At 43.8% G+C, this 24,710-nt stretch overlaps 2 protein-coding genes across 2 annotated transcripts; one reads left to right on the top strand and one right to left on the bottom strand.

Moving 5' to 3' along the window:
* Positions 1-868: 868 nt before the first annotated feature.
* Positions 869-5,691, bottom strand: LOC127336584 (uncharacterized). Its single transcript, XM_051363415.1, has 7 exons — positions 5,119-5,691; positions 4,609-4,683; positions 3,990-4,530; positions 3,176-3,561; positions 1,887-2,101; positions 1,650-1,806; positions 869-1,329 (listed from the first exon to the last, which is right to left on the bottom strand). Exons 1-7 carry the CDS (start codon positions 5,551-5,553, stop codon positions 1,198-1,200), a joined length of 1,941 nt encoding a protein of 646 aa, XP_051219375.1. The 5' UTR covers positions 5,554-5,691; the 3' UTR covers positions 869-1,197.
* Positions 5,692-10,598: 4,907 nt separating this feature from the next.
* Positions 10,599-11,077, top strand: LOC127329502 (uncharacterized). Its single transcript, XM_051356011.1, has 2 exons — positions 10,599-10,725; positions 10,818-11,077. The coding sequence occupies exons 1-2, from the start codon at positions 10,599-10,601 to the stop codon at positions 11,075-11,077; spliced, it is 387 nt and encodes a 128-aa protein (XP_051211971.1).
* Positions 11,078-24,710: the final 13,633 nt, after the last annotated feature.

The following is a 24,710-nucleotide window of genomic DNA, read 5'->3' as shown; positions in this document are numbered from 1 at the left end:
CGACGCCTTCTCGGGACCGTCCAACTTTCCCCATTGGTCTTCTTATGATGGTGCGTCGACAAGGAGGGTTCTTTTGGAGTTGTTGTTCTTCGGAGGTGTCTAGCACTAGTTGAGACGCGGCTTTGTTGCTTAGTTGAGGATAGGTTCTTTTGTGTTGTTGTTGCTTTGCCCGTGGTAGCTTTTGTCGGACTGGCTGATGTGGCTTGTTGCTCGCAGCGAGTGGTGATGTTCTTGTACTTAAACCTCTGCCTTCTATAAAACTATGGTATGCCTTTCACGTACTCTCGAAAAGAAAAGTATTTCGGTGAATTGCATGTTACATGTTGCCAGATTTCGTGCAAGAGTCCAGGCATTTCGGAGTTCGGGGAACATGATCGTATCTCCACTTTTGTTTGCTTTGGTTGGCTATATACCTGGTTTATTAGTCTTACAGGTAACCCTAGACTAATAATATGACAAAAGTAATATTAGATATATATTAAAAAATTATATTACAGTACTATGAACTTTAAATCTTATATTTTCTAATGGTACAATTTTGTGTTATATAGTTTATACTATATAGGTTAAATTGGCAATCTAGGTTTGCATAAAACCTACAAACCAATATGGAGTACATCACTTCTGGCTGATGGGGCCCGCTTTTGCATAGACTCTCTGATCAAACTAAAGGTTCACCGTTGCTAAACTTTGCACTTTTATGTGCAGTTCTCATAAATAAAATGAACATAAAGAAATCCTAGAATTTTCCACCCAAACAATGAGGTATATTGCTATATGAAATATAGCCAGGTTTCTGGCCACAGTAAACTTAATTTATCGTGCAAACTTCAAAGGTTCAAAAGGACATCATACATAACTGAAGATATTGAGAAACAAACACAATGTAAATTTCTTCGCATATGTATCACAGCAACGAGTTTGTTCATGATACAAGGGGGCTGCACTGGCATCCTGAATATGCAGATTCTTCTCAACAAACATACACATAAATGAACGGGGGTAAATACACAGATTCCTTGTCATGAATATAAATAGCTGAGCTGCTGTTACGAGTACAAGGAAGTCGGAGAGTTGAAACCAAGTTCGCTTCCAAACGCCAGGGCAAATGCTCCCTGTGACTGAGTGTATATGCACACACATAGAACCTATGGAAATTGCACATGACTTGAGGCTGCCCATATAGGACAACCTGCATCACAGATCTGCAGTATGTTGCTTGCATCCCTTCGGACCAAAATGCTGTGACATCTTCTGGACGGACTTCCGGCACAATGCACAGAAGTGTTGGTTGCATGACCAACAGTAGAGATGGTTGTTGTTTCCAATCTGCCCGAGTTACCAAAGCAAATGCAGAATCATGAGGGAGGGGGAGGGTGCAACATGGAAAAGAAAAATGAAGTAATGGTTAAGATATATGTGTTCACTAGGAGAACGTGGGGAGTGGTTAGCCTGACTTCGCTTGGCTCAAGCAAAAAAAAAAACTTATACTGACCTATTGATCACTTGCTGATTTACATATAGTAACTAAAAATACACCTGGCTAGTCATGACTCATGGAAGTTACTGAGCTTGTAAGTTGTAATAAACAGTTAAATAATCACATGAGTAATTTTCGGAGGGAAAAAGCAAGGTATTTTGATATTTACCTTTGGAACTGCTTGGCGGCAAGTGGGACACGGGTAACCATAGTCTCCTGCGAACAAGTCAGCCTGCGCTTGTGCAACAACTTGGCGTTGTTGCCTTTGATTCATTTGCATCTCCCATCTATCGATTTCAGCCTGATCAAAGACCACGCAATCACCCCTGGAGACAACAACATGATATTTGTCAAGTCACAGCTATGTCAATGAACAAAAGTAGATACTACTGAAAGAGGAACTTACTGGAAATGATCATATCCGCTAATTAAAGCGTTGCATTGGTAGCAGAAGAACCGGCCACAATTCCAACAGGTCATCTTATTGCATCCTTCTATCTTAGATATTGCCATCTTGCATCGTGGGCACTGTTTTGCATCCTTCAAAATTTCCTTGATGCTGCGTACTTCATCCATAAGCTTCTGAATATCTCCCTTTGCATTCCCCGACTTTTGACGTTTCTGTGTCAAACAAAAGAAAGTTAGCATTCCTAACAATCATCTAAGAAAACAATGAACTAAGGAAGAAACAGATAATCTCGTGTCATTGTTACCAAAGTTGGATCAAAATGTTAGTTCAACCATCCAGCAGATAGATAAAAGAACACATGCATATCAATGCTTGCAAACACCTAGCCATGAAGTGCAATAACTATTTACATAAGAAAACTTCTATGGTCGAAGGGCACTCAGTGTTATCACAGTAAAATATGTCAATAACTTAGATAGCAATACTTATTCATCAAGGTTAAAGCCTACGTGAAGAACATCAGATAAATCATAGATTCAAAAGACTGATATTCAGATCCTATCGGAAAACAAATCAAAACATTCCATGCGAGCCACCAGTAGATACTAGATACTACGCCCTCAGATCCTCTCATTGCATCTGTGTCTTATCATCTTCATACAGCCACCATCCCTTACCACAACCTCTAATCACCATCCTACCAGGTCTCGCCATTAGCCAGGATCTAGTAAATCAACAATTTCTTGGCACATTGCACCTCACCATTTTTGGAATTGTTATACTAATCCTTTTCAGGCACTCTTTACTGCCGTAATGGGAACCATTGATCCAATTACCATGCTACCAGGTCTGACCATTGGGCATGATCTAGTAAATCAGCAATCACTTGGCATTAACTTGTATCTCACTCTCACCATTTGTTGGAATGGTTTTACTAATCTATTTAAGGTATTTTTACTGCCCTGGAATGGAAACAAATGATCTACGGATACAAGAGATATTGATTCTAACCCTTTTAGTAAATTACATGTCAGCATCTACTTGGTGGATTACTGCACAGTTACAATAATTGAGAACCTTCCTGCTATAGCAAACATTCTCTATTAGTTCACGCTCAGGCACTGCAGGACATGATTTGCCAACCTTGGCCCAGAGAGGTCATGAGGTAAATGACCCAATAGCAATACATTTTCTAGTAACGTTTGAATATAATTAATATATTGCAAGTAACTGGAGTTCTGCCACTGTATTACTGCTAAATATATGTATGTGAGATTCAGTCCTACCTCCAAAACAAGAAGTTTTTCTCCTGGAGATAAACATTCCACACCAACATGACGTCGCTCTCTACAAAGTGTGCAGAAGCTGAATAAACAACTTGAACACACAGCTTCATCACCTGCATCTTCCAAGCAAGCAGTTTGACATCTCGGACAATAAACTACGTCAGACATCGCATCAAGAGTTCTCTGAAGAAGCAATGATTCCCAACGTTCAAACTCATCCTCCCCCAGCAGCCTTTTCAATATATTTGGAGGAACAACGGCTTCACATTTTGTATCAGGACACAGTAACTTCACTACAGTTCCATCCTTGACATGCATTTTGCAATATGTTTGCATGCATTTCTGGCAAAAGAAATGGTGGCATGGAAGTTTGATGAAATCGACGCCTGATAAAGCAATAATTTAGACTCAGAAATAGAGGCAAAATTCAAATAACAAGGATTAACAGATGCAAATGGAAAACATAAAGGTTGGACATGTATCACAAAGACCACAGTACCACGATTCTGAAGTTCAAATTATTTACAAAGGAGACAGTTTCACTCAGAACAAGGTCTGATGAATTGCTATCTCAAAATGAGAACCGCTAATATGGCATCTGTATAGCTATGTTGCGGTTATCATATCTAGTCTTTTTTTTTCTGTTCAAAAAAATGGAATACTATGTGAGCTGAACTGCACTTAACTAAGATAGTTCCACCGCTAGGACAAACCACAGGACAATACACATCAGATGTGGTAAGTACAACACAACAGAATACTTCTACTATAACACTTGTGCAAACAGTTATGTGGAAATGGAAGAAAGAGTTACCAGGAGACTCGCTGAAACAAATCATGCAGTCATGGATAGCATGCAAAAAGGCTTCATGTCGCTTATCATCATTGTATCTAATAATCCTTGGAATTGTAACATCAGGTGGAGCATTGCCTGGACACGCACGCTTATCCCCATCATCTTCAGTACACGTTAGACCACCCTGGCTTAAAACAATCTCGTTGTCAAACCCCAAGTAAGAAAGGGAAGAGCTCTGGAGCCATTGCACCCACTGATATATTACTTCTATGCCCTGCTGCTCTTCCCAAGTCATATCCAGCATGTGGCATAACGACGAAATCATCACCTTGTCCAGCCATTCGGCGGACATAGTGAAAATGGGTGGCTGATGGCTCGGGTACGACGGAGGCAGGAGACATGTTAGCAGGATCGGAGGTAAGTGCTCAACTCTGAACTTGTAAACAAGATCATCGGTGGCATCGCCATCCTGCCCTTCCTTATAATTTAGTGTTCCAGCACCAAAACTGAGCCTCGCCGATACATCTGTACCATCTGGGATCTCAATATGCACATGAACCTGTAATTAGAACAAAAGATGAAACCCTTGCCCTTGCAGAGAAGAATGTGACCTTGAAATTGACCGTGAGGGATATACCTGGAAAGACCGCTGGCCCTCCTTTCTATTGAACATGACTACATTGTCGCCGAAAATTGCTTCCAAGGCACATATCTGGGCATTGATTGGGATTATATATCAGACTAAAGCAAAGTAACTAGATAGGAACACACTAAGAATTAAGCACGTCTGAAGACACCCTACTTGACACTTAGTATAACTAGGCCAGTTAATGTGCATGACACCGTCTGAATTTCTCTGGTTCATTTCCATGAATCCATGATCCTCACCCAACCTTAGGAATTTAACAACGACATTGACCCCAAATGCAGGGATGAATCAACTACAGGACTCACAGTGATCATCCTCTGAGACAAGAAAAATGATTCCAGACCTCAGTTGGCCCTCGAAGAATCAGCAAGTAAAGCAGAATCACGAAGTTCAGTACGGTCTCATATCCATGACAAAACCTACTCGCTCATGCTTCGCAATTCTAACTGGACAATTCACGAGTAGCCGAGAAGGGGAAGAGGGATACCAACGCATTACCTCGTCCTCCTGCCTCTGATAGTTGGCGCGCACCTCCTCCTCGGTCAACTCCACCTCCTCCCGGCCAAACCCCACCAGCTCCTGCAGCCTCCTCAGGGCCTCTTCCTCCCGGCCCCCACCCGCCGCACCGCTCCCGGACGACGAGGCCTCCATCGCCGGCTGAGGCGGCGGCCGCGGCGCGGGGGCCTCGGGCTGGGGAGGCGGCGTCTCCACTGGAGCATCCTCGGCGGCGGTGGCGGCGGCGGTGGCGGCGGAGGCGTCGAGGTCGAGGCGCCCGAGTGCGCCGGCGGCGAGGTCGGCGTCGTAGGGGTACTGGTGGGCCGGGTTAGGGTATGGGACGGGTGCGGCGGCGGCGGCGGCGGGGGATTTCCCGTGGGGCTTGGGCGCGGGCCCGCGGCCGCCCTTGGCCTTGGCCTTGGACGACTTCCGAGGCATCGCCTCCGAGCTCGTCGGCGGCGGGTAGAATCGAGAGTTGGTGTCTCGTGGCGGCGCGGCGGCGAGGCGGTGGGCGTCGACGCGGGCGGCACGAATCTCGGGGTTCTCGTCGCGCGGCTGGAGAAAGAAAGGGGAACGCGCCACCGGGGGTTTATGTGTGGAAGGCGTATTTTCACTTTTCGTTTTTACTGTTTTGACGGTTTGACTGTTCTACGCAATCATGGTTATGGGTCAACGGTGAGAAGTAATCCACGTCTGCGATGACGTAGCGGACAAGTAGTCAACCAACCACGAACTGAAATGACTATTCTAAGCAGAAGAAGTGCTCCCTCCCTATCAAACTTATCTTAGATTTGTCCAAATTTAGATATATATACTCCCCTCCGGTTCAAAATAATTACTATTAAAATGGATATATCTAGATATATTTTAGTGTGTAGATGGACCCATTTTAAATTAATTATTTTAAATCGGAGAAAGTACCTTTTCTTTAAAGGAATCTAAAATTTGTTGCCCTCCAATCCATAATACATGTTGCTGAAATGCATATATCTAAATACATTCTAGTGTGTCTATTCACTCGTTCCAACGATAAGTATTATGGGTTTAAAGTAGAATTTTAATTATTCAATAACAAGAGTACGATTCTTGTCCTTTGCTAACGAAATGCGGATCATGGTATACTTCTATGCAGGTTATTTGGTGTAGTAAGATGATATAGGATACTCCCTCCCCACAATGTGGTGTATTTTTTTTTTTCAAAAGTTAAATGATATAAAGCTTTATCAAGCTTATTAAGAGAATTATTATCTAATATATCTATAGTAGCAAATGTATCTGAAAAAACAGAGATCTAGAACCGGCATTATCCTCAATTTATTGGCATAAAATTAAGTGTTCAAAATATATTATTTATCTTTATCTTGAGATTCAAGGTTTCAACTGAAATATAAATATGCATATATCAATCATGTAAAGATCGATTGCAAGACGGTTATTCATTCAAATCTGAGAACAAATGTTGTTCAATTTTTATGAATAATATCTTTTATGGTCATGCGCCTGAGAAGAATAGTTTATTCTTGTTAAATCTCAATAGTAGTGATACACATGTTCATAACATTAATGTTAAACGATTAAAAACATATGATAATTCTACATACATGTGGAACTATCGTCTTGGTCATATTGGAGTGAAGCGCATGGAGAAACTCCATTCCAATGGACTTCTAGAATCACTTGATTTTGAATCACTTGATAAATGTGGAGCATGTCTAATGTGAAAAATGACTAAGACTCTATTCTCTGGTATAATGGAGCGAGCTACAGACTTATTGGAAATTATACATACCGATGTATACGGACCAATGAGTGTAGAATCGCGTGGTGGTTATCGTTATGTTCTTACTTTCACTAATGATTTTAGTAGATATGGGTATATCTACTTTATGAAATATAAATCCAAAATTTTCGAGAAGTTTAGGGAATTTCAAAGTGAAGTATAAAATCAATGTAACAAGAATATTATGTTTTTGCGTTCTGATCGCGGAGGTGAATATCTAAGTTACGAGTTTGGCATGCATTTGAAGAAATGCGGAATACTTTCACATTTGACACTGCAAGGAACACCACAACGCAATGGTGTGTCCGAATGTCGTAATCGAACTCTCTTATATATGGTTCGGTCTATGATATCTCTTACAGATTTACCGTTATCATTTTGGAGTTATGCATTAGAGACAGCCGCATTCACTTTAAATAGGGCACCATCTAAATCCGTGGACGTATGGATTGTGGTTTAATAAAAAACCTAAGTTGGCGTTCCTTAAAGTTTGGGGTTGCGAAGCTTATGTAAAGAAGTTACAACCTGACAAGCTCGAACCCAAGCGGAAAAGTGCGTCTTCATAGGATATGCTAAAGAAACTATTGGGTATACTTTCTATCATAAATCTGAAGGTAAAATTTACGTTGCCAAGAACGGATCCTTTCTTGAAAAAGAGTTTCTCTTGAAAGATGTGACTGGAAGAAAAGTAGAACTCGACGAGGTTATTGAACCTTCTCTTGGACTTGAGAGTAGAGCGGCGTCGGAAGATGTTCTTGTGCCGTCTGCACCAATAAGAGAGGAAGCTAATGATAGTGATCATGAAACTTCGAACGAAGTTACTGCTGAATGATGAGCGCAGATTGCACACCGTTGGGGAATCCCCAAGAGAAGGTATGACAAACACAGCAACAAGTTTTACCTCAGTAAGAAACCAGGTTTAATCGACCAGTAGAAGAAAGGCGTGACTTCTGAAGGTGTTGCTAGCTGACTAGTGGCAAGGCGCACTACCGGCGTCAGCAACAACGTGAAACCTGCACACAACACAACCAAAATAATTTGCCCCAACTTACAGTGAGGTTGTCAATCTCACCGATTTTGCTGAACACAAATGATTAAATGTATCAAGTGGAATGAAATGTTTGCAGTAATTAAAGAGAACAGAGCTTGCAGTAAGTAAACATAGTAGGATTGCAGTGGATGAATTTATTAGTGTAAAGGAAAGGACCGGGGTCCACAGTTCACTAGAGGTGTCTCTCTATAAAGATAAATAACATGCCGGGTGAACAAATTACAGCTGGGCAACTGACAGAATATCGACCATACATGATAAGATGGTTACTATAGCTGAGCATTTCTCGGGTCGGACCGGGCCTCGGGCCGGGCCGACCAAGGCCCGATGCAGAAAATCTCGGCCTAGGCCCAGCCCGGCCCGGCCGTCGAGCCGGAAAAATAGGGCTAGGCCCGGCCCATCACACTAACAGCCCGTCGGGCCTCGGGTCGTGCCGCTTCACTAAATCGCACAAATTGATGGCCCAGGCCCGGCCCATCCTAACCATTGGGCCAAAAAATCAGGCCCAGGCCCGGCCTAGAGGCATGGTCGGGTCGGGCTTGGCCTGGGAATTTCGGGCCAGGCCGGGCCGACCGGGCCAGGCTGCCCATGGTCAGGTATTGGTTACTATGAGATTCATTTGGGCATTACAGCATAATACATAGACCTTAATCCAGGTGCGTCTATGACTAATAATCCACCTTTCGGTTATCGTCTGAACCCCTTCCAATATTAAGTTGCAAGCAATAGATAATTGCATTAAGCATTGTGTGTAATGTAAACAATAGAATAACCCTCGGATAAAACATTGTTGTTTCCTCCCTAGTAGCAACAACACATCTACAATCTTAGAAGTTATTGTCACTCTTTCAGAAAACTAGAGGCATGAACCTACTATCGAGCATAAATGCTCTTGTTGGAGTCACAAACATTTACTTGCCGAACAGTTACAATAACCAGTATTTAGAATTAAGTGAGTGCAAAAGCACAACGCTTACAAAGTAGAGAAAGCCATTAGAGCACCTAGAAGCCAAAGTTCGGCAGTTATGTTCCCCAATACTGTTTGTCCATGCAAAGATAAAATAGTGGATACATGTGCTGCTAAACCAAACCGTGAACTACTTGTTGGAGGTAATGCAAAACATATTTTATAAACTAACTTGCTGCAAAACACCCTTTGCTCGTCCCAATATAGCAGCTGCCAGAATGATCTGTCCACACGTACACCGTACCATAACGAACGGAAGTAATAGGGCTACCGTCCCAATCTAGCAGCAAGTCTCCAATTCTACAGCGAGTATGGCAAACACGACGAGACGGAAGGAGCGGACGGCTGGTGGCTGGTGGCTGGGAGCCGGCCTCGTTGTGCCGCGCATAGACCATGCCGTAACGCACACCAGGCCTCTACCATGGCGGACGACTACAGGGACTCAGATCGGGAGCCACGGAGGAAAAAAAGGGCCAGGGAGAAGGGGGCTTACCAGAGATCCAAACGGCAGTAGGTGGCGGCACCGGTCAAACTGCAAGAATGTCGGTGACCTGATGTGGGAGCGGCTAGGCGGAATCCATCCCCTCCCGTCGCTAAGATGCTCCGCCCCTCCCGTCGGTAAATTGCTTCGCCTGTCCCGCAGCGGCTCTGCTCGCCTCCGGTCGCTTGCTGTAGTGCTCGATAGGGTTTCGACGCGAAGACTGGGAGTCGGGGACGGGGATAATACGCGAGGTCTAGGTTCGGGATTAGCCCCAAGTCAAAAAAAATGGGTTGGGGATGGGGTTAATCGGGGATGGTCCGGGATTTTTTGGCCCAAAACTCCTCTACCAAATGGGCTTCGGAAGATTAACGGGGTTTCGAAAATGGGCCGGGATAATACTCTCTCATCCGTGCAAATACGCTTGTACCAAACGAGCCCCCCCCCGCGCGTGCTACTCGGGAGGGTAGAGAATGGTTCGGGAGCCAAACCTGTTGTATATGTAAAACAAATCGTAAGGTCTAGGAACACTTTGATGACCAACAACATCATTTCTTGAGGCCTAAAAGTATCTGAAGCGGAGGGTAAACAATTCTATGCCACGTATACATCTACAATATAGAATATCCAGAGAGAGAAATGTGGTTGTGGTAAGCATGTTTCACAACCATGAAAGGGCTTTCAGCTTGTGGGATACTCACTAGTAGTTGAAGGATGGTTGCAGATTGCCATGAGAAAACTATGTAATCCAAAACTGAACAATGCAACTTGCCGCACATTCTGATTTATACAAAAAAAAGTAACTAGTTACTGAACTGGCGGAGCTTAGTGTAGGTCAGGGGGGCCACTGCCCCCCAGCATTTTTGCAAAGTTGTGAAGATTTTTTTAGGGAGTATTTAGATGCAGAAAAATCCGCATTTTATACCCCCAAACATTGACATTTTTATCTTTCCCCCCCCCCCCCCGATTTTTGGTGAAGCTCCGCCACTGCCTGTGGTCTCTTTGCTTCTTCTCCCGCAGTCCCACTCCCCACACCGTTTCCCACTCCCCACACCGTTTCCTCCTTCTCATAGTTGCTGAGCCATCGAGATCAGAACAGATCTAGCCCTAAATCCATCTAGCTAGGAGGCCATCGAGCGTTCAGAGCAAGACACATCTGTCAACCGGAACCAGCAAGACAAAGGCGCCACCGTACGTCTCCCGAGCCATGGCGCTTCAGCCGCTGCTTCTCCTTTGCTGCTGCTTGGCAGCTATGGCGGCCATCTCACAAGGCCAGCTACACCTGCAATACAGCACCGTCAACCCCGAAGGCACCTGCAGTACTGCGGCCAGAGGTACCCGTCCATTATTCTGCAACCTGCACTGCTCATCAAATTCCTTATTCTTATTCTGCGCGGTCTTGACACATCCCTGATTCCTGCTACAGAAACTGCTCCTTTAAGCACCAGTGGTCGAGTCATCATGTCGTTGAACCACCGGCACGGGCCCTGCTCGCGGGTGGCCTCCAAGAAGCGCGGCCTGGAGGAGCTCCTTCGCCTCGACGAGCTCCGAGCGGATTATGTGCAGCGGGGCGCCGGCGGGTTGGAGCCCTCGGACGTCTGCTCACTGCCGACCGTCCTCGGATCCGCTCTGCGTACATTTGAGTACATTATGTCCATCAGCATCGGATCCACCGCCTTTGGATAGACGGTGATCATGGACACGAGCAGCGACATGTCCTGGGTGTGCTGCAACACCCAGGATGGCAGGTCAATAGCTCATATGCGACGTTTTTCCATGGAATTGGATGAGAAGCGACGTTGTTCGTGAAAATAGCTAGCATGCGACGTTGTTTAGGTAGGAAATAGCTCAGGGCCACCCGTGCCATAAAACGGCCGTTAAGGAGACCGTTAGGTTAGTTAAGGGTTTGGTTAAGTTAGTGATGGCCCTGAGTCAAACCAACTGACCCAACCGCACCCTTCCAACCGAGCGCGCGCGGACATTTTCTGGCGGCGGCGGTGGAGCTTGCTCCGAGGACGGCGACGCTTTCGTTCTACGGCGGACATGGTGAGTGTCATTCGAAACCCTCTTCCATCATTCTCACCCATTAGATCTGAGGGCTGGGTTGGGTTGGAGCTTAGATTGTGGTTGGCGGCATTGCTGAGCGAGGGGAACGAGATGGGGGAGGCGCGAGAGGGGACAAGCAATCGGTAATTCATCCCATTTTGAAGCTTAATTTCAATTCTATTTTCTTACTGCCTCGAATCGTAGCTCACATTGCCCGCCAAAAACAGGGGAGGGGTGTCACACCCCAACTTTTGCAACCTTGATTAGTTGTCCATATTGCAAAAATCAGGGAGGACAAAAACTTTTTATTAAGACTAATTAGATGAATTGCCTTGATCTGTTTGTTATGATGAATTGCTTTGATCTATTGGTAGATGTATTTTCTTGATTTGCTTGTTGAGTGTTGTCTTGAGCTACCCCAAAGAACAACACCTCTTGTGGCAAAACGAACAACTCACCTAATAAAACACATGTGTGACTAAGGAAAAAATCCCTTTTTACTACACCAAACCTCTCTACTTATGGCAACATGAGTGTGCCATCTTGAAGTTCCTCTTGGTGTTCTAAATCTAGCTCAAATCATCCTTGAATCAAAGCTTGGAATCATCTGCTCCTTATCATATCTTTCCCTTCCATCTAAAGCAATGCACTTGATCCTAGACCTACCTTGTCATGAGCATTTTCCAACCATGTCCTTGCCTTGAACCATATCTCTCATATACCATTTATCCTTGTCTGTTTTGTCTGTTTTGAAGCCAAGTCAATAAGATGTTTGGCAGGCTTAAAATGTTAAAACTTTGGCAGTTGATCTCTAAGCACCCTCATATGTTTTTGGTGACCTCAATGCATGAATATCCTCTATATAACACCCTCTAACATTTCCACGTCCTGCATGTCTCAGTCTATCCTTGCAGCACATATATTCAACCTGATCTTATACCCTATCCAATGATTCAACACTAGATCACTTCCTTCACTTTTACCTCTTGTTTTTATTCAAGTTTAATCTTCACAAAACCAAGAGTGGGAATGATGGGTACATTTTGTAGCCACCATCTACCCTTGAGAACACTCCTCCCTAAATTAGTTTTCTCTCTCAAAAACCCTATTTCTTTTCCTTCTCTAGTTTTGATCACAAAACTACTTCTAGTTTTATTAAATCTTTTCAAGATATTTCTTCAAAGAAAACAAGGAACTGAAATGGGTGTTGTTTTTCATCCCATTTCTACCAAGTACTGATTTCTAAAACATTACTTTATATTTTGCTTTATTTTTAACAAAAAGCTTGTTTATGGTACCTATACCATTTCTTGTTTTCCTCTTGCTTATTTTACATTTGAGAAAAACTCTGCTTTACTTGAGAAAGTATGTAGAATATTTTGAACTCCTATGTTCCAACTAGTTTTCTCTCAACATTTTCAAATTTCATTCCACTTGAGTTCATTCCCAATTGTTCCTAGACAATTGAGGTGTTTGAGATCCCTTTCAAATGAATTCATTTTAAAATAGCAACTCTTGCACATCTTATGCACATCTCTGATCTGCCCCATTGTATCCCCTCATCCTCCAATACATGATCAAGATGATGATCATTTGATACTTTCAAATGGACTCCCTTCAACTAAACCCTAGACTCAGGGATTATTTCAAACCACTCCCAATTGACCTCTTATTGGAAGAGCAACTTATATTTCATCATACCCATCTCACTCCTCAATTCTTTTCCATCATCACCTTAACCTCATGAATTGATGATTTATGTCACCCTTTTCATCCTCGAAAGTATATGGTTACTTCACTCACCATCTCTCTTAGCCTTGCTCGGCTCCCTTGGTTCCCACCCCTCTCTCCCATGTTGCTCTCACCAGCGCCGCCTGCGTGACGTCTCGACCCAATCCTCCTCTCGGCCCTCGGCCTCCTCTGGTCGAACGAGGAAAAGGTCCCAGCTTTCTGGTCTCTCGGTGCTTCTCCGATGATGTGGTGGTATCACAGTGGGCGCTCTCGAAGGGAGATGTAGTCCCCACTCGGTTTTCCCGGTGTGGTTGATGTGGGGTTAAAGCCGATGGCTTGGGTGAAAGCCTTGGCCGGTCTATCCGGAGCCGTTGACAGTGACGCTCTTGGGCGCCATTCCCCTCCTTGGAGGCTTCTTCGTAGAGCCTTGGCTTTGCCCCCATCATGGTCGGATGTCTCAAGGTGAAAACCTTGACCCTTGTTGGGTCGAGCAACGGCGTCGCTTCGGTGTCGCTCCCCTTCTTGAAGGCGTTGCTTCTGAGATCTCGTCGTTCGCTTGCATCCTCGCTGTGTGGTCATCCGTGGCTGGCGTCTGCACTCGTGTAGTTGGTTGGTGGGGATTCCGGTGCTTTCTGCCGGCGATACTCAATGTTCTTTATTTGCCCGAGACGAAGACACCATGGTGGATGCTTGCTGTAGTCGCTTCTCTTTGATTTTGGGTGTCGTTTTTCTCTTTATGCTTGTATTGTAAACTGGCATCCCCAGTATCGTGTGTGTTTGTAACTCCTGGCCGGTTGAGGGCTTTGTTAATTTAAAGTCGGACTCTTAAGTCTTTTATCTAAAAAAAAGTATGTGATATGAAACATCATGAAAATTAAAGTACGCTTTTTAACCAAAAGTGTATCCCAGCTTCATTAACGAAAGGAAGTCAAGGAATATACTTGGACCTCAAAATACCCAGGTATCACTATGGGGTGATATTTACATGGTCCCAATGTGATTCATGATTAATTAGTCTGAACTGGCTTTCAAATTCGCTGGTATACACAATGTCTGCACAAGGAAAATACACAAAGGTGGAATCAGCCATTTATATCTCATAGCAAATGTCTGCACAGTGAGCTCTCGCTTATTGGTACACATATTTTGTGTGTGTGGAATTTCGGTACATAGATTTTGTTTGTGTGGTCATTGCATTCTGCTAATAGGTGACTGGCTGATAGACCATATCACCACTGGAACATGACAAGCGTGAATAGACAATACACGTTGAAGAAAACTCCGTTGTTAAAATGATAACCAACCGTAGGTTGCCATGTCACCATCAGACCCATCAGTCTGAGTTATATTGTCTTTATTTGGCTCAAGAGCATAAGAACAAAATGCCTACGCGTGAGAATCTTTTCTAAGTGTACGTATGTCTTGATACATCATTTTCGGTTTTATATTACTTAAAAGGATCAGCATCGTCCTATGCATAACTAAGATGTGCATATACATTCAAAATTTTATATATGAATAAAGAAAAAAGGGAAAAAAATGTTTAACACAAGTAATCAATTGGGAACTGTATTGGTGTCTAAGGTGGTGGAGGTCTAATCGTAAGATTACGCTGTCATCCATGTTGAAAAAAAGTTCTCTTACCGTATCCTCCGTCCATGTAGTCACCTCTATAAACTTATTGCGGTCCTTCACATGTTGTAAAGATGTCCATGAATCCCGCAAAGCGATACATGATGGAAGTTTAGTATATTTTTTAATCAAAAGGGATTATCCCAATCTCAACAAATTAAAGTTGGTTGACCTATCAGGTTTAATAGAGAACAAAAGACAGAACGAGTCAGTAAAACTAACGATAAGGAGGAGGCCCACGAACCAACAGTTCGTGACCACCTCGTACGCATCTGATGCGCCCTGATCGGGGCATCAAAACCAACTCAATGGCTTGGTCCCCTAACGCCTGCGCCATATAATAGGGGGAAGCCTAACAGCGATTGGATTGACCTCGTTCACGATCAGCCCACCTTCTTCCCCATATTTCCATAAGCCCTACCGATATAGGGAGGCACAACAGCGATGGGAAGATCAAACTACACTCCACCAGTGCTAGGGCAGTGCCGCTGGAGACCGGAGGGGATAAGGAGGATCTCCAGATCATCTACTGCGTCCACAACCTCTCTGCTTCACGCCTGCAACGAGCAGGCGATGATGGCATATCCAGGAATTCGTAATGAAGATCTCTACCCTCTCTGTTAATGTTCATTAGGTGTTCTACGTGCTACTTTTCATGATCTTCTGCCACACATGAGGATTTAGACCTAACAGTGGTATCAGAGGCCTACTTTTGCTAAGAGTAGAACCCTAATTTATGTTTAAGATCATGTTTTTAGGCAATTATATTGATGCTTAAGCCTTAGATTAGCCCTTGTTATGCATGTTTAAAAGTTATGACGGGTCTAATTGTCCTTGCTTCATGCAATGTTGATGAACCCTAATCCTACAAAAATCCCCAATTTTGGACTGCGGTTGAGCATGCAATTGGGGACACACCTGATGCCGATCGGGTATTTGCCTTTCCTCTTCAGGCCCTGTCGAAGCAGCCGCTGCTCCGGCAAGGGTAGAGATCCCGCACCGCACTGTCTTCCGATGGAGGAGCGTGCGGGTTGACGCGGTGTAACACGCGGAGCAGACAACACGCGAGGTGGTCGTCGCGCCGCCTGCCTCTGTCGTCGCCTAACGGCCACCGGCCTCGCCGGTGTGCTCCACGTCCTCGCCGCCCCACAAGAAGACGACACCAATAGCCACGCTCGACGGAGGAGCGCGCGGGATATGGTCCGTCGCACGCCACCACGTCAGGATGAGGCAGGGAGGGAGCGTCCGCCTCGCGTGCTACCATGGTTTGGTTAGCCGACGGGCGTGGTCGCCTCTCTCTGTCGGGTGCGAGAAAATCTGGGGAGGAGGAGAAAATTATTTAGGGTTAGGGTTTCCTATGACCAGTGGCGGTTTTGTTCTGGCTGCGGTCAATCTGGGCCGTATGATCCCCTGGACGGTCCAGATCGAGGCAGGGACAGAAGCTGGGCCGGGGATCTTTTTGGGATCAATCTGAAAATGGGCTTCGGCCCAGGTTGTCGATGGTCCAGTCAGTTCTGGGCTACCGTTTTTTGTTTTCTTTTATATTTTCTATTTTCTGTGCACTTTTATGTAAATTAACTAAAGTTTTATGCATTGTAATAAACAGAAAATGATTTCCTCTAAATATGATCAAAAAACATGCTATTTGTTCTAGAAAAAATGAACCAACAAGATTTTTTGGTTTAGAGTATTTAGTATATTTTAATGTTGTATAATAAAATTAAACATCAAATATGATGAGTTTCCTTGAATGATTAATGTTGATGTTTAATTTTGATAATGTCATGACTACAAAAATAATTCTGACCAACGTTGTATTATTTCTGCATGTCAAACCCCTAATGTTGTTCTAATTCGTGTCATTTCTGCCCAACGGTGTTTGACATAGAATAAGAAATATTTATGGCATGTTTATATTATAGGGTTTTCTATTTCCGTGCCCTCGTGTCCATAGTTGTGCTCAATTTTCCCCAGCCACTTAATTTTTCCTCAGTTTTGCCCAAGCCCTTGTCTGAAGCCCTCACAAGTGCTGGAACATCCGTTTGCTCGACGGGTCAACAACTTTGACCGTTATCTACTGACTAGTGGGGCCACGTAGAGCCTGCAAAGACACGTCAGACCATCCATCTTTGTTTGACCGTAAGCATCGCCGTATCCCTGACCAAAACGCGGATGAGTGGTGCTTCGGTATATCGATTGACAAGTGGGGCCATGACGTTGACACAAGGGGCAATACACGGGTAGGATTATATTTTTAAACGCAGCTCTACAACGATGGCACGGAGGAGGTGGCATGCGGGGTGCTGAGATGAGATTGACGTCCACAAATAACTACATGAGGCGATACCAGACGCATTAGATAGATATGAACTAGACGTGTTTAACCAAGCAAAGAACAGAAGAAATGGTCGAGGACATCGATGACTACCTCAACAATTTGACTGATGGTGTCGGACACGAACGCGAGCAATGTAGAGATAACTAGTGTCTCTCCTTTCTGGCGTGTATAGATGGGTTCTAGGGGAGTGTGGTGGCGAAGGAAAATACCTCGCGGTGGTCTGTGGCGTCCAACATAGCGGGGCGGCGTGGCCGTGCCCACATCGGCGTGCATGTTCGGTATTGGCATGAGCATGTACGTTCGGCAGTGGCCTCGGTGGTATGTCTGGTGTGTCAATGATCGAATGAGGGGACGGGATTGAGGGTGCATCCCGATGGTGACCTAGCAGTGGCGACGAGCATAGCCGTTCTGACCATGCCGATATCGGCACGCCATCGTTTGGAGGTTGTGGTGCTCGAATCAAGGTGGGATTTGGTTCTTGTACGCCAAAATGAATTTGAAACAAGTTTCCTTTTGAAGGTTAGGTAAAATACGAATGTTTGTAACTAAAAAATTTACTGGCACCATGGTGAGGTTTTTTTATAGAGCTATACGGTTCGGCAAAAGTTTTTGACACCTTTTAGATATTCCTTGTTGTTACACGTATGGCATCATGTGTGGTAAATTTGGGGTCATTTGGAGATGTTCGAAGAAATCACTTTGCTTAAGCGCATGCCGTTTGGTCTCACTGAAACCAGCTTTTGTAAGAAGTTAGGTTTTTTCGACCTTCTCTAAATGACGTCAAATTTCATACAGATGATCTTCTATACGAAGATAGGTAGATTCTTTCGTTTTTACAATTTTTTGAACTTTTATTTCCCTTTATAATACCTAGTTGATTTTCAGGTCAAAACCTTGAAAGTTAACATAAGTACATGGTGAACCCTCCCAAACTTCAAATACAGAGATAGATAGATTGTTTCGTTTATCATTTTTAGCGAGAAAAGTAATGGCTACAAGAAATCGGTGATGGTTTATCATTTTTAGCGTGAAAAAGTAATGGCTACAAGAAATCGGTGATGGTTTATCATTTTTAGCGTGAAAAGTAATGGCTACAAGAAATCGGTGATGGTTTATCATTTTTTGCGTGAAAAGTAATGTCTACAACAACTCGGTGATGGTTTATCATTTTTGGCGTGAAAAGTAAAGGCTACAAGAAATCGGTGATGGTTTATTATTTTTTGCGTGAAAAGTAATGGCTACTCCCTCCATACCGGTTTATAAGCACATTTCGTGATTTGAGAAGAATTTTGACCATTAATTTGGTCAACAAAATATGAAATATATATCACAAACATTATATCGTTGGAAACTTCTTTTGCATATGAATCCAATGGTATAATTTTTTAGGGTTGGTTTGACCAAAGGAGTTTAGGGATCCCAAGAGTTTATAATGCCTAAATGCCGACAGAGAAAGAGAGGGTGGTGGGCCCCGATCAGAGAGAGAGGGGTTATCCTGCCCATTAGATCATATGATCAACGGTCGGCGAGCACGATCCGCGTGACAAGGGCTAGACCAATCAGGGCAAGGTTGGGCGTCTGTGAGAATTTGTGAAGGGAGAGGGCAAAACTGAGTAGTATCAAGAAACCAAGGGCACGTGAGTAGTAAACAGACTACGGGATTCAAATATGAGATTTAAAAATGGAAAATGCGTGTTTTGTACAATGAAACCCATCTTGGCCCACCTCAAACTATTTGCAGTACAAATATACATGAGTGTGAAAATTGTGGCCTCATTCAGATAAAGTATGTTTTGGGGAAAGCTGTTTTGGGAAGGGCTTATTGTGGAAAGCCATGCACCTTCATAGCTACTAGGTGATTTGAGAAGTGGAAATTTGTGGTAAAACTTGATTTATCTATGATTGTTATGGTTCCCAATGTGGCAGGTCGAGTAAGAAGACTCCATGAGTAAGTGCCACTATGGTTTTATCTTTTTTGGAAAATTTTGCGCATGAAATGACTCAATTAGATAGCTTAATCTCATTTGTTGACTCTCTGTGGACCAACCACTTGAGGGTAAAACTGAGTATATTGCACTAGCCAATATTAGTACTCGAGGGTAAAACTGAGTACAAATATTTTTCCAGTGTAAGACTCGAGGGTAGAACTGAGTACACGTAACCACGGACGCGTGTCGCGGTGTGCAGCGGTTAGGCGGTGCGCGTGTTGAGACCAAACGTATAGTTTTTTGGAACTGCCGAGACCAACCGTCACCTTGCCTGTACAGAACCCCTCTCTCCCTGACGCACGCAACCACGCCTCTCATGTCCCATCAACTTCTCCAAATCGAAAAAACCCCAACCGCCCTACGCGCACTCCCCTGTCGGCGATGGAGAAGAAGAATGCGCTGGCGGCTGTCACCCCCGAGTCCGTCGCCTCCGCGCCCATCGCCTCCGAGCCCGTCACCTCCGAGCCCATCGCCTCCGAGGGCGGCGCATCCAAGCGTGGCGCCTCCGTGAACTGGGCCTCTCTCTCGGCTGACGGACCACTTCACAAGATCGGCGACTGCTTACTAGCGAAAGAGGAGTACGTGGACACCTACTCTGTTTTGAGGCAAGTTTGTGCAAATTGGCGTTCAGGTTTACCTGAGCCCGACGTGCACCTCCACGAATGGATCATGGTAGAACACGCCCTTCCACGCGCCACTGAGTTCACTTTCCTCCACCTCCGCAAATCCCGCTACATCACCATCGATCTAACGGTAGTTCATGCAAGGTTCAAATTCCTCCAGATCTATAGAGTTAATCTAGCTATTTTTATTTTCAATCGTAAACATCTTAGTGCTGAATGTTATCTTCATCATTATCTTTTAGATACTACTTCGTCAGCTTTTACTGTGGCATAATCGTGCTTGCCCATAAGAACCAGCCGCACAAGATACGACTTCTGAACCCACTCACGAAGACATTGAACACTATGTTTGAGGCGCAGATTCCAACTGTTTTTCTATACTCAGTCGCTGTAATGAAGTCCCCGACTATGATCTTCGTTTCCACACATTACCTGGAGGAAATTGCTTGGGTCGATGAGAGAACTCCAACTAAGGATATAGATGAAGATTGGGGAGAAGTAAGATTTTCGATCGAGCACCATAGTCTGCGTTGCATTACCCCGTTCAATGGTGAATTATATGCAATAGCTGTGGACAATTTTGAGTTCGGAAAATTAGTGTGCACCAACAGTGTCCAGTTGGAGCAACGCGCGAGCAATGTCAACATGAAGACACTATTTTCATTTCCAGAACATGGAAATGATAAGTTCTACCTTGCGAACTCGGATGGTGATCTGCTGTTTGTGTTGTTGGACAACATGCATTTGGAGGAAGGTCAAGCACCATTGGTGTACCGTGTGGACATTGCGAGCCGCTCTCTCCATGTCGTCGGTAACATTGGGAGTCGTGCCTTCTTCGTCAATCATATCTGGTGTATCTCCGTCGACACCAGAGTGCACCCGACACTTCGACCTGGCTGCATCTACTACACGAATTTGGGTTATATTAGAGAGTACTTTGATTATATAAAGGTCTGGGATGATTGGCCACGGCGTGTGGATAGATTAGGAAACTACGGTATGAGAGATGAACAAAGGCCATACCGTTTGGAGGATGTATTGGCTGCACACTGCAGACGGAAGGAGTTCAATGAATATTTCCTTCTGATACAGGAATGGAGCGATGAAGAAATATAAGATGAATGAAGAACTGATTCATTCATCCTGGGCCTAGTCTTCATGTTGGCCATACATTACGTCTTGTATTATTTTCAGCTTAGCTTGTCGTGAACATAAACATCGTTATTGGCTGCTTTTGGCTGTTGTATGCAGTTTATGTATTATACTTAGTTTTCGTGATTTATTATGCTGCTGTGAATTTATCATACCTTCTAGATTTGTTACCATATTGGGCAAAAAACGAGGGCCAAAGGGCAACAATCATTGAAGACAAAGACAGAAATAGAAGCTTCTATAGATTTGATACTAATTTGGTGAAAAGAGAGAGAACTGTTATAGAGAAAGAGGGGAAAAAGGTGCTCTTAAAAAGGGATATGCCAATTTGGGCCGAGAGAGACAGAACCTAGCTCCTGCTCACGTACAACCAAACGCGGTCTCGTCCTATACCACGCGGTCCTTTTTTACCAGCCCCACGCGACGCGGCCCCACACGACGCAACCCCACACGTCAGCACGGAACAGTCAACCAAACGGGAATCCTACCGTCCGACCTCCTTCTGCGGGTTTCAGATAAGGGGTTGGGGAAAACTGAGGAAAAACTAAGGAGCTGGGGAAAACTGAGTACAACTAAGGAACCGAGGGCACGAAAATATAAATCCCTATATTATATACATGCAATTTTACTTATGAATGTCCATGTCAAATTTCAGCTACCGCTACGATGCGCTATGATACTGTTGAGCAGCTGACCGGTAGTAACTTTCCTCATTGGAAGAATTCTTGAGCTATGTTTGGCTTTCAATGAGTTTGATTTTTCCTTAAGGGAGGATAAGCCTGTGGAGCCAGTTGTTGGTGCTGCAGGGTATGATGAACTAAAGAAAACTTATGATTCCAAGATGGATAAGTGGGACAAATTCAATCCGTTGCAATGCTCATGATGAATTCTTCCAACAAAGATACTGCCAAGGAATTTATGGTAGCCTTGGAGGAGCAATTCAAATGCTATGAAAAGGTTTATGCACATGAAATTTTTCACAAGCTACTTGGCAAGTATAAAAATGATGGTGATGTTAGGGGGCACATACTAAGAATGATAAATGCTTCAAATAAGTTGAAGCACTTAAAGTGTGAGCTCAGAACCTCCTCCTCATCATGATCTTGGAGTCCCTCCTTGAAGAGTTCGATAAGTTCAAGATCAACTATAATTCTATGAAGGAAAAGTGGACACTCGCTGAGATATCCCCACAGATTGTCCAGGAGTAAGAAAGAATGATAAGGAAAAACATGGATCATGTTTTTCATGTTAGTTCCTCCAAGACAAAGCATAACGGGTCAAGCCCTTCTAAGTCGCCAAAGAGGAACTTCAAGAAAGATATGCCAAAGTTTAAAGGAAAGGAAAAAAGATAATGGACAGTCTTAAGCACCTCCTGATAATGCTTGTTTCCACTACAAGAAGGATGGACATTACAGGAAGGACGGTCCATAATACCTTAAGTGGGTGATGAAGAAAAGTACAGATGAAATCACTTTTGTTGATGAAATATTATATACTGATTTCTCTTGTACATCATGGTAGATTGATTCAGGTGTAACTGCTCATGTTGTGAATTCTATGCAGGGATTCAATATGATCCAAACCTTTTCAAGTGGGGCAAGACGACTAAAAGTTGCAAATGGAGTTGAATTTGATGCAGAAGCTGTTGGGTCACTCACATTTGAGCTCCACACCGGCTTTCTTCTTCACTTAAATAATGTTCTTTATGTACCTACCTTAAGCATGAATTTAATTTTAGTCTCTTGTCTTGATGATAACATGTATCAGTGCAAGTTTGGCAACAAACAATTTGTTTTAAGCTGTTGTAATAATGATGTTAGCATCGATGTCAGACGAGGCAACCTATATATGTTATCTATGAATGATTATGTTTTGCTTGTGAGTGATGTTTCAAATGTTGAGAAGAAATGGAAGGGTACTAGTACTTCTTTGAAATTGTGACACTATCGTTTGGGCCACATTTCGAGGGGGAGAATGGAAAGACTTATTAAAAATGATGTAATCCTCCCATTAGACTTCTCTGATGCGGATAAATGTGTTGATTGCATGAAAGGTAAATATGCAAAAACAATTAAGAAAGGAGCAGCAAGAGCCACGAGTGCCTATAGATAGTTTTGATTCATTCATCACCTTCACATACGCCTTTTCCCTCTATGGGTAGAATTACCCTATACATGATCGATCGAAAGTTTTGGAAAAATTCAAAGTGTTCAAAGTCGAAGTTGAGAACCAACTGAATGCAAAAATTAAAGTTGTACGATCTGATCACGGGGAGAGTATTACGGTAGGCATGCTCCTTATGGGCAAATTCCAGGACCCTTTGCTAAGTTCCTAGATGAGAATGAAATTGTTGCCCATTATTCAATGCCCACTGAACCTCAACAAAATAGTATGGCTGAGCACCACAATCGCACACTTACCGATATGGTGCGTGATAAGTCTCCAACATATCTATAATTTTTGATGTTCCATGCTTGTTTTATGACAATACCTACATGTTTTGTTCACACTTTATGATGATTTTATGCATTTTCCGAAACTAACCGATTGACGAGATGCCGAAGTGCCAGTTCCTGTTTTTTGCTGTTTTTGGTTTCAGAAATCCTAGTAAGGAAATATTCTCGGAATTGGACGAAATCAACGCCCAGCATCTTATAATTCCACGAAGCTTCCAGAACACCGGAGAGGCACCAGAGGAGAGCCACAGGCCCACCACACAGGGTGGCGGCGCGGCCCAAGGGGGGGCGCGCCTCCCTATTGTGTGGCGCCCCCGTCAGCCTTCCAACTCCGCCTCTTCACCTATAAGAAGCCCCCTGACCTAAATCTTCGAGACGAATAAGCCACAGTACGAGAAACCTTCCAGAGCCGCCGCCATCGCGAAGCCAAGATCTGGGGGACAGGAGTCTCTGTTCCGGCACGCCGCCGGGACGGGGAAGTGCCCCCGGAAGGCATCTCCATCGACACCACCGCCATCTTCATCACCGCTACTGTCTCCCATGAGGAGGGAGTAGTTCTCCATCGAGGCTAAGGGCTGTACCGGTAGCTATGTGGTTAATCTCTCTCTCCATGTACTTCAATACAATGATCTCATGAGCTTCCTTACATGATTGAGATCCATATGATGAGCTTTGTAATCTAGATGTCGTTATGCTATTCAAGTGGATTTTACTTATGTGATCTCCGGAGACTCCTTGTCCCACGTGTGTAAAGGTGACAGTGTGTGCACCGTGTGGGTCTCTTAGGCTATATTTCACAGAATACTTATTCACTGAGTTATGATTTGAGTTGGATGTTATCTTGCCAGAGAGTAATTCAGAATAGCATAGTGAAGTGCTTATTTATATTCCTTTATGATTGCAATGAGCTTTGTATCACTATTAATCTATGTGGTACTCTAGTGATGTTATTAAAGTACTCTATTCCTCCTCCATGATGTAATGGTGACAGTGTGTGCATCATGTAGTACTTGGCGTAGTTTATGATTGTGATCTCTTGTAGATTATGAAGTTAACTATTACTATGATGGTATTGATGTGATCTATTCCTCCTTTCATAGCTTGATGGTGACAGTGTGCATGCTATGTTAGTACTTGGTATAATTGTGTTGATCTATCATGCACTCTAAGGTTATTTAAATATGATTATCGAATGTTGTGGAGCTTGTTAACTCTGGCATTGAGGTGCTCTTGTAGCCCTACACAATTAATGGTGTTCATCATCCAACAAGAGAGTGTAGAGTGGTTTTATTATGTGATCAATGTTGAGAGTGTCCACTAGTGAAAGTATGATCCCTAGGCCTTGTATCCAAA

This window comes from Lolium perenne, chromosome 2 (genome assembly GCF_019359855.2).
Source record: "Lolium perenne isolate Kyuss_39 chromosome 2, Kyuss_2.0, whole genome shotgun sequence".
NCBI classification, from domain to species: domain Eukaryota; kingdom Viridiplantae; phylum Streptophyta; class Magnoliopsida; order Poales; family Poaceae; genus Lolium; species Lolium perenne.
Note: the sequence above shows the minus strand (reverse complement) of the source record. Positions and strands in the feature narration are given on the sequence as shown.

Bases quoted from the DNA above. Each gene is read 5' to 3' on its own strand.
- LOC127336584 (XM_051363415.1), bottom strand. From the start codon at position 5,553: ATGCCTCGGAAGTCGTCCAAGGCCAAGGCCAAGGGCGGCCGCGGGCCC. The intron at 4,531-4,608 runs GTATATCCCTCA...TTCTAATTACAG, and splicing joins AGGGCCAGCGGTCTTTCCAG to GTTCATGTGCATATTGAGAT. The intron at 3,562-3,989 runs GTAACTCTTTCT...TTGCTTTATCAG, and splicing joins TTGTTTCAGCGAGTCTCCTG to GCGTCGATTTCATCAAACTT.
- LOC127329502 (XM_051356011.1), top strand. From the start codon at position 10,599: ATGGCGCTTCAGCCGCTGCTTCTCCTTTGCTGCTGCTTGGCAGCTATG. The intron at 10,726-10,817 runs GTACCCGTCCAT...TTCCTGCTACAG, and splicing joins CTGCAGTACTGCGGCCAGAG to AAACTGCTCCTTTAAGCACC.